The following is a 15,747-nucleotide window of genomic DNA, read 5'->3' on the forward strand; positions in this document are numbered from 1 at the left end:
CCGCCAATCGCGGCGGGCGGTGGTGGGAATATTGTGGAGTGGAGTTTGGATGCCGCCGCTGCCGCGGGCTGGAACGGCGCGGCGCGGGGGCTGCCAGGGTATTTCGGGAAGGGGGCGTGAGGAGGCGGCGGCTGCGGCGGCGGCTGCGTGTGCAGGCAGCTTAGGGCAAGAGAAAGAAAGGAAGGAAGAGGGCGGGGAGTCCTCAGCGGAGGAGGCGGGACCGGCCGGGATCCTCACCTCTCGGTAGCGGCGGCAGGCGGCTCAGGAGGCGGTGCCGCCCCCTCCCGCGGACCCCGGAGCGCAGCCGGCCGCCGACCCGCCGGCCCCGGGCAGCGGCCGAGGCTACTGGGGCGGGAGCGGTGGGCCGGGCGGCGGCGGCGGAGACCGCCATGGCGTTCCTCAAACTCCGTGACCAGGTAGGTGAGGGGCGGCGGGGCGGGATCGCGCCGACCCGGGAGGAAGGAAGGGGGGGCTGGCGGGCCAGCGGTGTGGGCCGCCTGGGCGCCCTCTCGGCGGGGTGGCTGCGAGGGAGGCTGGGTGCAGCCTCGGCGGCGGGCGTGGGGCGCCGGGCTGGGGGCCGCGGGCGACCCTCCTGTCAGCGGAGCCCCGGCCGGGTGAAGCCCACGTGCCGCTGGGGGGCTCGCCGCCGCCCGGAGAGGGGCGGGTCCCACGCTCGCCGCTCGGGCGTCCACGTCAAGCGCGCTGCCGGGTTTGCGCCTTCCTGCCAGGTGAGGCTCGGGCCTAACAGGTGGCTTCCCGCTGCCGGGCGGGAGCGGTGCTGGCGGCCGTGACCTGGGGTCACGACCTTGCTCGCCTGTTTGCTTCGCCGGATAGTTCGAGGCTCACTCTCTCCGGGTCAGAGGCGGTTGATTCTGCTTATTCAGCGTGCAAGTTCCGAGGCTTTTCTTTTGACGTCTTGTGCACCATCTTGGTTACTTTTCTTGACTTGGGAAGAGCTGGTCAAAGAATATCTCAAGTGCCGAAAAGAGTAGTGTCTCTCTTGGACTGAAACAATACTTTGTGTCTAGCAACGAAATCGTAACTATGAGAAGGATTTGTACACCTGAAAACATGGGAAGATGGGTAATAAGGCCATGCAGAGGTTTCCAAACATTTGCATCTCTCCTTTGAGGAAAAGGGAAATTAACGTGAAATTTAACGAGTCGCAGCAGACTTATTAGTGCTGAAAATTTATTTTTACCGTTTGTTTTTCTGGACAGAAAATATTGAACATATTGAAAATAACTTGGATGCATTGGGAAACTATTCCGAAAGTTTTTACCCCTTTTGCAAAAACAATGGGGAAACTTGAGATGTATTTTTAATGTTATCTCTTTGTGAGTGTTGTACCTTAAGTTGTAAATCTAAGAATTCTTGTTTCATAAGTGAATCTCATTTCATATTTAGGCAATCGTAAGTGACCTTTTTTCATGCTTAGACTGATGACTGAACTTATGTATAATTTAGTGTCAGGAAGGTTTTACTGATATTAACATCATCAGGATGGGATACTTTGAAAAACTTTACTGTTTAGTCAAGTTTATACATTGCATTTCAAATTATACAGCTGCATTGTCCAGTAGGATAGCCACACGTGGCAACTTAAATTAATTAAAATTAAATAAAATAAAAAATTGAGTTCCTCAGTTCTAGCTGCATTTCAAGTGCTCAGTAGCCACATGTGACAGCTGACTGTGTATTGGACAGCACAGATACAGAATTTTGATTTATATCATCAAAAAATTCTGTGGGACAGCACTGTTAAAGAATAAAAGATAAACCACAGTTAAAGCATAAACCAATCCCTTTACAGTTAACTCACTTTATACTCTTGATGGTGTGAAACTTAAAATCTAGGTTCTCCACTAATCTTTACCAATCGTAATTCTACTTTGTGCTTCCATAAGTTATAGTTGAGGTAATAACTGATTTTTATTTTGTTTCTAGTCTTACACTTTTGAAAAAGTTTGGATCATTGCATGCACTAGAAATTTGGTGAACTTTTATGAGAGCATCCCATTTTATTCACCATCAGGTTTAAACGTAAACAGGATTGTGTTTTCAGTCAGACATAAAATCCAGTTGCACCTTTGCATTTGTGTACTTAGAAATTGCAATTATGAAGAAATTGTGATGCTACTCCAGTTTTACATAATATCTGTTAATACTCAGTGGTAGTGATGTGTGAAATGTCATTTGTAAACTTGAGGATCCTTGAACAAGTTAATGAAGTGGCATGGCTCAGAGGGGGACCAACATTGAAGTTTACCTCTACTAATTAATTGGTTCATCTGGTCTCTTGGGAGACTTTGAGAAATGAGTTTGGTTTTGCCTGGTTTAAAGGGAATAGCTTTTAGAAGTCATCTTGTATGTTGATATGTTAGAAGTGATGGTAAAAATAAAATGGACTGCAAATACTATTTTAACATTTCCCATCTATAGGAATAGCAGTTCAGCCAGATGAATTATTTTATTTAGAGGAAAGGAGATCTCTGAAGTACACAGAATGACAAAGCTGGAAAGTCCTTGACACAGCATTTAGCTTGATCCTCATTTATACTTGAGATAGGAAGTAGTAGAACTTACTTTTCTATGTTATTTTCATCTTCCTCTTGTTTTTTGTTTTCTTCTAGCTAATATGATCTAATACATAGAAGCTATAAGTTGGTAGGGGTTGTTTCTCTTTGTGCACATAAGCATGGGGGTGGGAGGTTCTAGATGTTTTAAACCATAAAATCTGAGTAAATAAAGCAATTTGCTTTCATACCCAGTCAGTAATCTGAATAAGACAGCATCCCTCCTTTTGTGCCAACACCTAACATGGGAATAAGAAGATACTGTACTATTTTCTGTTAGTAAGTGAAAATAATTTTTAATTGTAAATGAAATGCAGATTGTTTTCTGTTTGTGGTAGAAACATAAACTTTATTCTTGATTTTTTCTTCTCATTAAAGTGTTTATGTATCATGAATTTTTAACACTTGCTGGGTTTTATTCAACAAGTACCACTTGCAAGACTTTTGTCTTTGCATGAAATTTTTAAATTTTATTTTCCAACCTTATTGAGATATTATTGGCATGTAAGTTTATAACATGTAAGATCAGTTAACACCTCTGTTCCCTCACATAATTACCACCTTTTTGTGTGTGTGGAGATAACATATAAATATGTATTTATATTACAGTATGTCACCGTGCTGTACATTAGACCTCCAGAACTTATTTACCTTATAGCTGGAAATTGGTACCTTTTGACCAATTTCATGATTGCATTTTATCAGTAGTGATTCATTGTATACCCTAAGAAGAAAGGTAGGGTGGTCTTTGTTTAAATCAAGGGTAACAGACTCACAACTGGGAAGCTAAATCGGAACTAACTTGAGACATCAGTATCTGGAAGACAATAAGGAGTGATAGAGATTATGGCAGATAGGAGCAGGTGTGTTAGTTGCTGCTCGGCTCTGAGCCACAGTTGTGCAGATGTGCTTAGTATTTTTAGAACTCCAGTTTTTTGGGGGAAGCCAGAATTTGAGATTCTTATGAAAAATCTATTTATAAATGTTGGCAAGTTGGTAGTTTCCATTAATGAAAATTTAAAGATGTGATTTTTAAAGGGGACTAGTAGAGGACCATTTTGTAACTACTAGTTTAGATCAGTTTGGGAAAACAAACTACAAAATAAGATTCCTATTAAAAAATAGTTTTCTTTGAGATACAATAGCCCAAATGGTCATAAACTTTTAAAAATTGAGATAACTTATGTACCATAAAATTCACTCTTTTGAAGTGTACAATTCAGTAGTTTATAATATATTCACGAAGTTCTGTAACCATTACCACTATTTAATTCCAGAACATTTTTATCACTCCAAAAAGCTATTAACAGTCATTCCTTATTTCCCCTTCCCCCTAGGCCCTGGAAGCCACTAGTCTACTTTCTGTCTGTGAATTTGCCTACTCTGGATATTTCATATACATGGAATCATAGAATATGTGGTCTTCGGTGAATGACTTATTTCACTTAGCATAATATTTTCAAGGTTCACCATGTTGTAGCATGAATCAGTTGGTCATAAACTTTTATATCATGTTTCTAAAAAAAGTTTTTACACTTTTATGCTGTGTTACTGCCACCTGTAGTGTGCACATATAACCTGGGATGTTTGCTTCTATTTTCTGAGTTTATTTTCTAGGTGAAGTTAAACTTTGTTTGCAGGAGTGCTAAATGATAATAGCTTTTACACGGGTGTTGTTTTATGTGGGAGCCGTCTTTGTGCTCCCATCTGGGTTAACGGTCAGTGTGTAAGGATTCTTGATGTGTTGAAGCACGTGGTTGGTTGGTTTTAACAGGGTTGGCATATGTCAATCAGTAGATATTGGGTGGGTGAGAATAACTTCACTGTTTTGGATAGTTAGTAAGTTCTTAACCAAGTATTCACTAAGGGTAGAATATTCTTTGATTTTTGGTAGGAAAAAAAAAAGATGGTCCTTGAAAAAAATCTTAGAATTGGGGACACTGAATGTATGAAATGCCTGAAAAATGCTGATGCTCGTATGTCCAAGCACCATCCTCAATCGAGTGCCCCTTGGTTTGTGGTGGAGACCGTAGAGGACACGAGGGTGCAGTAGTTTCCCATCTCTGCCCTTAAAAGTACCATTCTCTCTCAAGTGCCCCTTGGTTTGTGGTGGAGACTGTAGAGGACACAAGGGTGCAGTAGTTTCCCATCTCTGCCCTTAAAGCCTTACTGGCTGGAGAAAGAGAGAATATGTATGTAAGGGCCCAGTGCCTGAGGTACTTTGCGTGAAAAGGCGTATAGAGGTTGAAGAAAAAACACTTGGAGCTTATTACTTGGAAATTAACACAGTTTAAAAAATATGCCCCTATGTTTCCTGATTTATTTATTATATTTAATAAATTTATTTTTTGGAGACCTTGTAAGATACAGTGTAGAGCGTGGAGAGCTCCTTGAGATACAAATTGCATGTTTCAGAATTCACAGAGGATCAGGTGATCTGATTGTAGGCGGAGGGCAACCCTTCATGGCAAAGGAAGTGTTTTAGATTCACAGGAAAGATTTGAAAGCAAATAGTTGGTGCAGGAAAACAACAGGGGGAACTATAAAGGCCAGCTAGAGAGGATGGTATATCTGTGGTGGGGTAGCAAAGAGATAGACCTGATTGGTGTGTGTATTTGGAAAGGATAGGAGATTAGCTAAATTAAAAGTGACTACGTTATGAAGTGCTTTGAATGCAAGGCTAAGAGGTTTGGACTTGATTTGTAGGTGATGGGAAGTCATAGCTGGGCTTTCTTAACCTAGGGTCTTTGAAAGGAATTAGGAGGAATGTGCATATATGTACTTTTCTCAAGAGGGTTTATAAATTTTATTAGATTTTCTAGGGGGCCCATGACACCCAAAGGTTAAATAAGTACTATAGGTTTTAGAAGAGTAGATTATAAATGAGAAATGAGTACTGCTGTAATTCAGAATGTATGTAAAACATTTTAGCACAAACTGAGTACATTAAGTACTAAGTACTAAGAGAGAGTTTGAATGGGAATGAATACATCTTTAAAGGATCCTTGTAGCTATATTAATGGCTCACTTGTGTGTACAGTTAAGAATGTCTTGTATTCATGTGACAATTGATAGGGTTTTTTTTTGTTTCATAGTTCCACTAGGGTAAATTAAACATGAAATTCAATTAAACATTGGTTATGGTGGTTTTAAAAAAAAAAAGCAAATAATGCAGGTAGTTAGATTTGGGTCATATTAGGTTTACCTGCATTTTGTATTATTTCAGTTTCTTTTTCTAGTCTAACATAAAATTTATATTCAGTGAATGCACTCTCCCTGGACTGGAGTGAGATGCTCCTGGAAATGTTCTGTGCCTGAAGAAAATAGTTTAGGATTCATTTTTTTTGTTCTGAGGAATGCATCTCATAGACAGTTCACATCAAACCAATCACACAGCAGTACTTCTAATTTAAAGCAAAATGAGTGAAATCTCCAGTTACTTAAACCAATAATGATTTAATGTGTTATATATTACATACATTGTATACAATAATGTTTTGGTGTGTTATGCATTATATACAATGACTGAAGTTTCAAGTACTTTAGATTTAATTTCCACTCCTACTCCCCAACCCCAGTTATTACACTATTAGGTGATTCATCCACCTGCCTTATAGGATAACTGATTATTTTTAAAAAGTTACCAGCATTCTCTGTGTGTATACCGATTGGCATACAAAGCAGTCTGGATAGAACTGCTGCCTCCACAACTTTAGTGAATAAAGTTTACTTTTGCCTAATAAATTTAGGTTCAAACTTTTCATTAGTGATGGTTTACCATTTAAATTTTATTATAAACTTAAAGGTGTTTCTTTTTTACTCTTCAGAATATAAAGCCACAGGCAATATGCAGCACAGGACAAATAAAATATTTTAAAAGGTAAATCAGGAAGCAGTTGCTTCTGAAACAAATACTTGTTCCAGAAACCTAGATGAGAGTTATTACCATTGAGTACTACATTTAACTTTATTTTCTGTTATCTAAGGTACTCCAAAACCCCCACAAACTTTGTCTTACACTAGGAAGTATAAGTCTGGAGAGGCAGCCTTTTCTCTCACATCAGTTTCTGGATTAAAAGGTTTGATAGCTTTTTCTTTTTTATACAGCTTTTCTGAGATACAATTCACATACCAATTTAAATTGTACAGTTCCATGATTTCTAGTATGCTCACAGACCTGTCCCCGCAATCAATTTTGGAACAAGCTATCACTACAAAAAGAAACCTCCTACCCCTAAATCTCACTTCCTCCCTAGCCCTAGACAACTGCTAACTTACCTTTAGTCTCTATATGTTTGCCTATTTCACTTAGCGTGTTTTGAAGGTTCATTATATTATAGCATGCATCAATATTATTATTGCTGATATAATACTTCTATTTTATCGTATATCACATTTTATATATCCACTCAACGTCTGATGGACATATGGGTTATGTCCACCTTGGGGCTAGTGTGAATAATGCTACTCTGAACATTTGTGTCAAAGTTTTTGTGTGGACTAGCTGGGTCAATGGTAAGTCTGTATTTAGCTTTTTAAGGCACTGCCAGTTCGTTTTCTAGAGTGGCTGCCCATTTTGCATTCCCACCAGCAATGTATGAGGGCTCTTGATTTCTCCTCATTCTCAGTAACACTTATTATTATCATCTGTGTTTTTAAAACATTTGATTATAGTCACCCTAGTGTGTGTGAAGTGATATCTCCTTGTGGTTGTTGATTTTTAAATTCTTGCCCAAGGATATTTTTTCATTGATTTTCAGGAAGAGTGGAAAGGAGGGGGAAGGGAGAGAGGAGGGGGAAGGGAGAGACAGAGAGGGGTGGAGGAGAGAGAGAAACATCTGTGTGAGAGAGACCCATCAGTTGGTTGCCTCCCATACACACTTCAACCAGGGCCAGGGATCAAACCTGTGACCCAGGTATGTGACCTTGACTGGGAACCTAACCCACGATCCTTTGATACGCAGGCTGACACTCTTAACCACTGAACCATGCAGACCAGGGCTCTCCTTGTGGTTTTGATTTGCGTTTCCCTGATGGCTAATGATGTTGATTATCTTTTTATCAGATCCTTTGCCCATTTTTTTTTTTTAATATATCTTTATTGATTTCAGAGAGAGAGAGAGAGATAGAAACATCAATGATGAGAGAGTCATTGATCAGCTGCCTCCTGCATGCCCCCTACTGGGGATCGAGCCCACAACCCAGGCATGTGCCCTGACTGGGAATCGAACCACCCTCTCCTGGATCCTAGGTTGATGTTCAGCCGCTGAGCCACGTCCAGCTGGGCCCTTTATTTTTTAATTGGGCTACTTGTCTTTTTATTATTTAGTTGTAGGAGTTCTTTATATATTTTAGATACAAGTCCCTTATCAGATATGTGATTTGCAAAAATTTTCTCCCATTCTGTAGGTTGTCTTTCTACTTTCTTGATGGTATTTTTTGAGGCACAAAGGCTTTTAATTATCAGTGACTCCTAGGGTTTTAACTATAGGGCCTAGGTGGATTGGGCATGCAAGAAGGAGGAGCTGGTTTGAGGCTAAGATGAATTGGGATCTGGCTATATTAAGGTCCTAGTGGGACATTTAAGTGGAAAAGCATATAGTAAGCAGTTAAGGTGTGACTGGGCTCACAGGAAGGTGTTTTTAGTGGCCATTGAAGTGTATGAGGTTGCTCAGGCACTGAGAGCAGCTCGTGGCCAAGGGAAGGACAGTGGAGACTGAGGTGGGCGGAGGAAGGAAAGGAAGAGAGCCCTGGGAGACCCTCACGGCAGGGAGCGAAGAGTTTTTCCCATGGAAATACTCTTTTCTGTTTGTCCCAAGCTCTTCCTAAGCCAGTAGTTCCTAACTTGGGCATAATACATCAGAATCACTTGGCTAGCTTAAGTACAAAATTTGGGAATCCTGTTAGATCTGAATGAGGATCACCTGGGATAATGCCCCAGAATCTGTATTTTAAAACCTCTGGGAAAGACTGGCTTGCTCTTCACCAAGCTTTTTTCTCAGATACCAACTCACTTATATATTTATTTGCCGGCCCCTCTTGCATTTGGGCCACATGATTGAGGTCTGGTCATGGGAAAGCAAGCAGAGACGTGTTGTTTCTTTAGGCCTGACCAGTACGAACTTCCCTTGCACAATGCCCTTTTTCTTCACCTGCTATTTGGGGATGGTCTGCCAGAGCAGCTTTGGAAATGATAGGTTCAAGAGAGCTGAACGTCTGTCAGCTTGGGTCACCTCCAATCTCCTCATGCACCCAAGTGATCATTGACATGGGTTTTTAGACTTCATGTGAGCATGAAATAAGAATAAGCTATTATGTTATGCCGCAGTTATGGGATTTATCTATTATAACATCCACTGTTTCTTTAATCATTATAACTCCTTAGGTTATTCAAATTTTGATTTGGGATCCATTGCCTTTGTTTTGTAGGTTAGTCTCCAGCTGTTGATTTCTAGACCTTATATGTAAATACTGTGTTTTCTTTGTACTTATTAAGTGAATTTGTATGCTTATACAAATACCAGCAGCTGGTCCTTGATACTGGGATACATCTTAATATAAAACAGGGTCTCTTCCTTCTAGTATGGGATAAAGGCAATTATCTTACTTGTGCTTTGAGACCATAGAGTTGGGGCCCTTATTTAGTTAGTTAGTTAGTTAGTTAGTTAGTTATTTTAAATATATCTTTATTGATTTCAGAGAGAGGAAAGGAGAGAGAGAGAGACAGAGAGACAGAAAGACAGAAACATCAATGATGAGAGAGTCATTGATGAAGCCCGCAACCCGGGCATGTGCCCTGACCGGGAATCGAACCCCTATCGCCTGGATCCTAGGTCAACGCTCAACTGCTGAGCCAGGCCCGGCCAGGTTGGGGGCCCTTATTTTAATGGGATTTTATATATGTCCCTCCTGTAATATTGTTTTCTCTCATCCTTAGCAGCCAAAAGCCATACATAGTCTATAAAATATTTTTAGAGGAACAAAAACTATATTTTTGGTAGATTTGTGTTACATGCATGTATTTTGCTTAAGCTTGTTTTTCTTAATCTCTACCACCAAGAAAAAATCAAATACTTTATTTAGGAGAACTGCAATTCTTAGTCTTCATGCAGATTATATTATTAAACTTTTCCTGCAGTTAACTAAAGTTTTTGTTTTTTGTTTTTTAAGGATTATCTTATTGATTCCATTTTCTCTTCCCCTTTTCCTTTTGAGGGAACTTTTGGATTAGGAATGGTGAAAGTAAGAAAAGACCTCCTTCTACCTTTAGTAGTATTCTTACTAGTATAAATTAATAAAGATAAACCAGGCAGTTCAAACAGAACTTTAAAAGATTGTGTGTGGGGGGGCAGACAGAGGCTTCTGTGTTGGGCAGTCCTCTGAATGGTGAGAGGCTCCCCCCTTTCCAAAGCTTACATGCTGTGCGGGTGCAGTGCAGTCGGATTGGGTCATGAGAGAGGGAGATATCCCTGGGAGCACCGTCGACAACCAGGCAAGCAGCAGCCACGTCCTGGAGAAGTGGAGTTAGTTGATCTTGAAGGTTAACAACACCTGGCTTTTCAGGGATTGTAACAGCAAACTATGGCATCAACACTGAATCCTTGTTATGGAGCTTTTAATCCTCTCCTGTGATGAGGTTGAATTTGCATCTCTCATTTGCTGTTTTCTATATACCTCATGTCTTTTTTGTTGCTGTTCCTCTGTCACTTTTTGTGTTTTCTTTTTACAGATTTAATTTTTTTAAATTATATTTTTTTAAATTATATTTTTCTTAGTGTTTGTTCTTGGGATTCCAGTATACATCTGAATTTATCACAGTCTACTTGAGTTTAATGCCAATAATGCTCCAGTATAGCTCCATTCCCCCCTCTCTCCTTTGTGCTCTTATTATCATATATATTATGTACATTTATGTGATAAACCTAGCAATATAGTGTTTTAAACAATGTATCTTTTAAAGAGGAAAAGAAGAAAAATATTCATAGTCTTTTATATTAACGAACATATTTACCATTTCTGATACTTTTATTTTTTCTTGTGAATTTCGGTTACCATCTGGTGTCATTTCCTTCCTCCACTGTAGCTCTATTCTCTCCTCCCTTTTTTGCTATTATTGTTATATGTATTACATCTTTATATGTTATATATATGCCTAACAACTTTATAATTGTTTTAAGCAGTTTCCTTTTAAACCAAGAGAAAAAAAAGTGAAAAATACATTTATACTGTCATTTATATTGTAATTTTTCCTTTGCCTGTAATTACCTTTGCCAGTGTTCTTTATTTTTTTATGTAGATTTGTTATTATTTGGTGTCACTTCTTTTTTCATCTCTGTCTCCTGAAGAATACATGTTAGAGTTAGTGAGCCCCCTCTCCTCTTTAGTTGGGGATCATATGCCTTATGATCTTATACATGGTAATAGTTGAGTGAGGGTTGAAAAGGGATGGCAGGAGACGAGGCTGGGGTGAAGTATGTAGGGGCTAATTCCTAGAGTACCTTGGGTTCTATGCTTTGGGATTTGAACCTCACAATCATTGGAACATTTTATGCAGAGTTCTGTCGTCAAGTGTGAACCTTGAGGAAAGGACTTTGAAAGTCTGGATTCTGAAGCTGTTTTAGAGATGGCAGGCTCTGAGAGGAAGGTGAATCTACTTTTTTCTCTAAAACTCCTTCCTCTTTGTTCTTTTGGGCAATTAAAAGCTGTTTATATCCAAGTAGTAGCTACTCCCTTGCAGGCATAAAATATTTATAGAGTTATACATCATTTGTAGAATGGGAGCCATGGAGCTATCTGTGACGTTTGTGAAACAAAAGTTTGAGAACCACTGTCATAGGATGAACAGATTGCTCACTGTTTGTGTATGCGGTGGGGTGGGATGCATATTGAGATTTAAACATCTTTTGGCAGCTGACCTTTTTAAAAAGGTTTTTCTTCTTAAAGGCTGGTCATACATAAGCAGTACCTTTCGGTAGTTTTGATATGACAGAGAAGTGTTTGATCGTTTTATTTGGTACTCACAATTTTTTTGAATCATAGAAAGAATGTGTGTGTGTGGGGGAGGGTGTTTTGCTTCTTAGGAAAAATTGAAGAGCAGAAAACTTATTTATTCCAGGTTTTTGCTACCAGTTTTCACAGAAGTATAAAATGAAAGGAAAAAAGTTTCTTCCCCCCAGTCTTGCCAGATTCTGTTGTAAACAATCCTTGTGATTGTCAACTTGTCATGGATGTTTTTTCCTTTGAGGTACTTCTGTAGAGGATGGCCTTGTTTCTGTACTACTCTCATTTATTGCCTACAGTTGCCTTTAGGAGTGCAGGAGATCTTTTTTCATTATTCATTAAAAAGTCATTAAACTCGACCATTTTCAAGAGTTTAACATAGTGTTTCATTGAACTGATGGAAGTTAGAATTGCAACTGTGAGGGACTTTACCTATTTAGTCTAGAACTTAAAATTTTCCAGAGAGTAAGGGCCACATTTTTGCCTAGCACCAAAAAAAGTAACAAGGAATTTAGGCATATAATTATGCCACATGCTTTCTAAATACTACAATGCAAAATAACATTTTTACCTACCACAATCAATACTTTGATATCTTGGTGAACCAGCATTTTCCAAATGACTGATTATAATGTTATAAAATCACACATGGGTAAAAGATATATAAGAAGTGCTTGAATTTCAGTGTGAAAAAGTATGAGAAAAGTTCATTGATTTAGTTTCATATTGCACATTGCAACCAACCTTTAAGAGAGACTACTTGTCGAGTTTTGATGTAGTGTCAGAGAATATCCATGATTATTTGAAAAGGCTTTTATAATAGGCACCATTTTCTGTAGTTGTGAGTTACAGATTTTCTTGTACTTGAAGCAGGAAAACTTATCATAGCGGATTGAATACAGACACGGCTGTGTTACTCTAGCTGAACCTTCTATTTAGCCAGACTTTATAGAGCTTTGTACAAATGTAAAACAGTGTCACTCTTCTCATAAAGTTATTTATATTGATATGTAACATTAAGTAAATTAAATATTTAAATAATTTCTCAGTTTTAATTTTGAATATAGTAGACATCAAAATAAATAACCCCCATAAACAAAACTCTTTAGAGTCCTCAATAATTTAAAAGTGGTAAGGGGTGCCCTGGCTGGTGGGCTTAGTGGTTAGAGCATCAGCCGGTGCACCAAACAAAAGATCTTGGGTTCAATTCCCAGTCTAGGGCACTTACCTGGGTTGCAGGTTCCATCCCCTGCCCTGGTCAGGGCTGATGCTGGAGGCAACCAATTGACCTCCCTCCCTCCCTCCCTCCCTCCCTCCCTCCCTCCCTCTCTCTCTCCCTAAAGTGTGAAGGGATTTTGAGACCAAACATTTTTTTAACAGATAGCTTTCTGAGATTGGTCCCTCAGATATTGTTGAACCTAAGATTTTGTCTCTTGTTGGGTTAGGCTACCATAGACTAGAAGATTTAAATTCCTTGAGTTTTGATGGAAAGTGCTGTCTTTTCATTTCAATCAAAGTATATCTTTAATGTATAAAATGTATAGCAGAATTTATGATGGTTAAATTTTTACTCCATATGGCTAAAAAAGCATGAGTAGAGACTTCTATCTGGAAGAATGACAAAATTGCAGGAAATGGTAAAAAAACATTTTCTAGAGATTACAGTAGGCAGATGATCATGGAAAAGGCACTATCCTATGAAAAAATATTATCTTATTAGAGTTCTTTCTTACACTATTGAGGTTCTCACTCAGTTCCTTGGGTATCCTCATAACCAGTGTTTTGGACTCTGCATCTAATAGATGGCTAGTCTCCGTTTTGTTTGGTACTTTCTCTGAAGTTTTGTTCTGTTCTTTCATTTGGAACATGTTTCTTTGTCTCCTCATTTTGGCAGCCTCCCTGAGCCTGTTATGTTTCTATGTATTAGGCAGAGCTGCTATTATGTCTTCCAGGCTTGGTAGAGTGGCCTGTTGTAGTAGGTGTCCAGTAGGGTCCAGGGCACCCTGATCACCCAAGCTGGGCACTCCAGTTGCACACCCCTTCCCATGTGGTCATGTACACCCTCCTGTTGCGGTTGAGCCTTGATTGCTGTTGGCACATCAATGGAAGGGATTTACCCCCAGGCCAGTTTGCTGGGAGGACTGGCTGCCTCCACCACCACTGTGGAAGATCAGCTGTGCAGGGGCCCACCCCACAGAGCAGGACTTACTTCAGCAGGGCTCTGGTGCCCACTGAGTCTGCCCCTTGAGTGTGTTGCTGTGGAAGTGGTTGGGTGGTGTTTCAAAGTGGTCTGAAGCTGTCTACTGGGTGCACTGGTTCTCGGACCTCCTGGGAGGTGCAGGCCTGCAATTAGAAGTCAGGCCAGAGGTCAGGCCGAGGCATCCCCAGCTGATGTTGAAAGCAAACTTTACACACCCAAGGTTGGTCTGGGACTGACTCTTCCCCCTGTAGGTGGGGTGAGACCAGAACCCCAGCCCTTTACAAATTAGCCACAGCTGCCCCTACCCAACTCCCCAGTTGACATTTTTAACTGTAAATTCCTTGAGGCCAAGATCATGTCCCAGACCAAGCAGTTGTCTTATACGTAGTAAGTCCTTGGTAAATGTTGAATAAACCTTAAACAGTAAATGAATAGACAGGATACTGAGAAAAGCCCAGTGTGGGAAGACAAATACTAACTATATCTGAAGGAAAAGATTCCTCTGACTAAACACGTTCATCAAAGGCAAGCCTTTGGATTAAAGCAAAATAGTGAGAGGTAACAGAATAAGGGAAATAAAATCTAGAGATGATTAAAAGTAGCAGTTATTTGTTCTTGACTTAGTGAATTATATCTTTCGGTTGTAGGAACTTGAAAATGAATTCTCTAAATAACTTTTTATGTTTTCAGGCTTGTGGAGTTAAGGAGAGAGATGCCTGAAGACTAGAGACAGGGAAAGGTTGCTCCATTTTTCAGAAAGGGGAAGAAGGAAGATTATAGAGCTGGATGTGGCTCTCAGGTGAGATCCTAGAATAAATTATTTAAAGAGTTACTTGTTTCCAGGAGAGGTGAAGCAGTAATCATTAAGAGTTAGCTTGTACTTGTGGTATGAGAAGAATAATTTCATGAACAGCATATCAGCCCTGAAAGGCTTCTGTCACATCACTTTGGCTCACATTTAATTGATTAAAGCAAGTTATGTGACCACCCCTGACTTGGGTGTTGGGTGAGTAGGGAGGTGTAATCCTACTGTAAACTTGGAAGGAAGAGACCTAGTAATATCAATGAACTTCAATATTGACTAAAATAAAATAGTTAAGACTTTGGATGACAGGTGAGGAACTAAAATGCTTGATCTTGATAGTGGTTGGTGCAAGGAGGCCTCAGTTCTGACTATTCCATGTGTGATTATCACATTTCTGGCAATAGATGCATATTCAGAGGGGAGATTCACTTGAAATCATGTCATATGGAATAATTAAGGCAAATAGGTGCAGTTTTTGTGTTATATGTATTTGTACTGGGGAAAGGTGGGATTGTCAACAGTGGTGATTTTTCAGAATTTGTATTTGAAAAGCCACCAGATCCATTTACCAAATGAAGCCTGTTGTTTATACCAGTATCTTATGACGGAGGCAGAACTCTTCTGGTTGAGTAGTGTTTGGGGCGCTGGCCTCTTCTTCATGCTCCTTTTCTGGCCCTTGTTTACTTCCTGAGGCACCATGATATAATCTAGAAAGTTTCCCCCCCCAATCTCCTTAATTCTGCTCCTCTGTATTGGTCCTTAAAGACAAAAGACCCAGCAGCTACTCTGGGACAGTTGGAGCGGAGGAGAAAGATGGGAAGGGAGTTGAGTTTATTAAGTACAGAGATTGAGTGACTTAACCAGGGTAACAGAGCTAATCCTTGATCTGTTGTAACTCTAAAACATGACCATTCATGTCACTACCAGAGAGGAATTGCCTGTGCAGTCGTTCCTAAGTCAGAGATCAGACTTAGTTGCATCTGACTTCATCTAATAAAAGACAAAGATTAGGAGCAGAAACAAAAGAGGGAAAATGGTTCTATGGAGGACTGAAAAGAGAAGAAACGCAGAAGTGATAAGGTCAGTATGCTCACTCATTGATCTATGCGCAGTGATCCAATGCCCAGAGTGGTATCAGCCAGACAGCCCAGGGTTCAATACCTACA

General features: G+C 40.0%; 1 protein-coding gene across 3 annotated transcripts in view; it reads left to right on the forward strand.

The window, feature by feature from the left end:
• Positions 1–340: 340 nt before the first annotated feature.
• The window catches only part of ANKRD28 (ankyrin repeat domain 28), a 116,626-nt gene continuing 101,219 nt past the window's right edge, over positions 341–15,747 (forward strand). For 2 of the 3 annotated variants that reach the window (XM_087824925.1, XM_087824927.1), the window contains exon 1: positions 341–416. In XM_087824925.1, coding sequence (XP_087681051.1) covers positions 390–416 — 27 coding nt within the window. In that variant the 5' untranslated portion in view covers positions 341–389. The remainder of the gene's footprint in view (positions 417–15,747) is intronic. The other variant, XM_087824926.1, reaches the window with a different exon arrangement.

Source organism: Miniopterus natalensis, chromosome 15 (genome assembly GCF_054644295.1).
Source record: "Miniopterus natalensis isolate mMinNat1 chromosome 15, mMinNat1.hap1, whole genome shotgun sequence".
NCBI lineage: Eukaryota > Metazoa > Chordata > Mammalia > Chiroptera > Miniopteridae > Miniopterus > Miniopterus natalensis.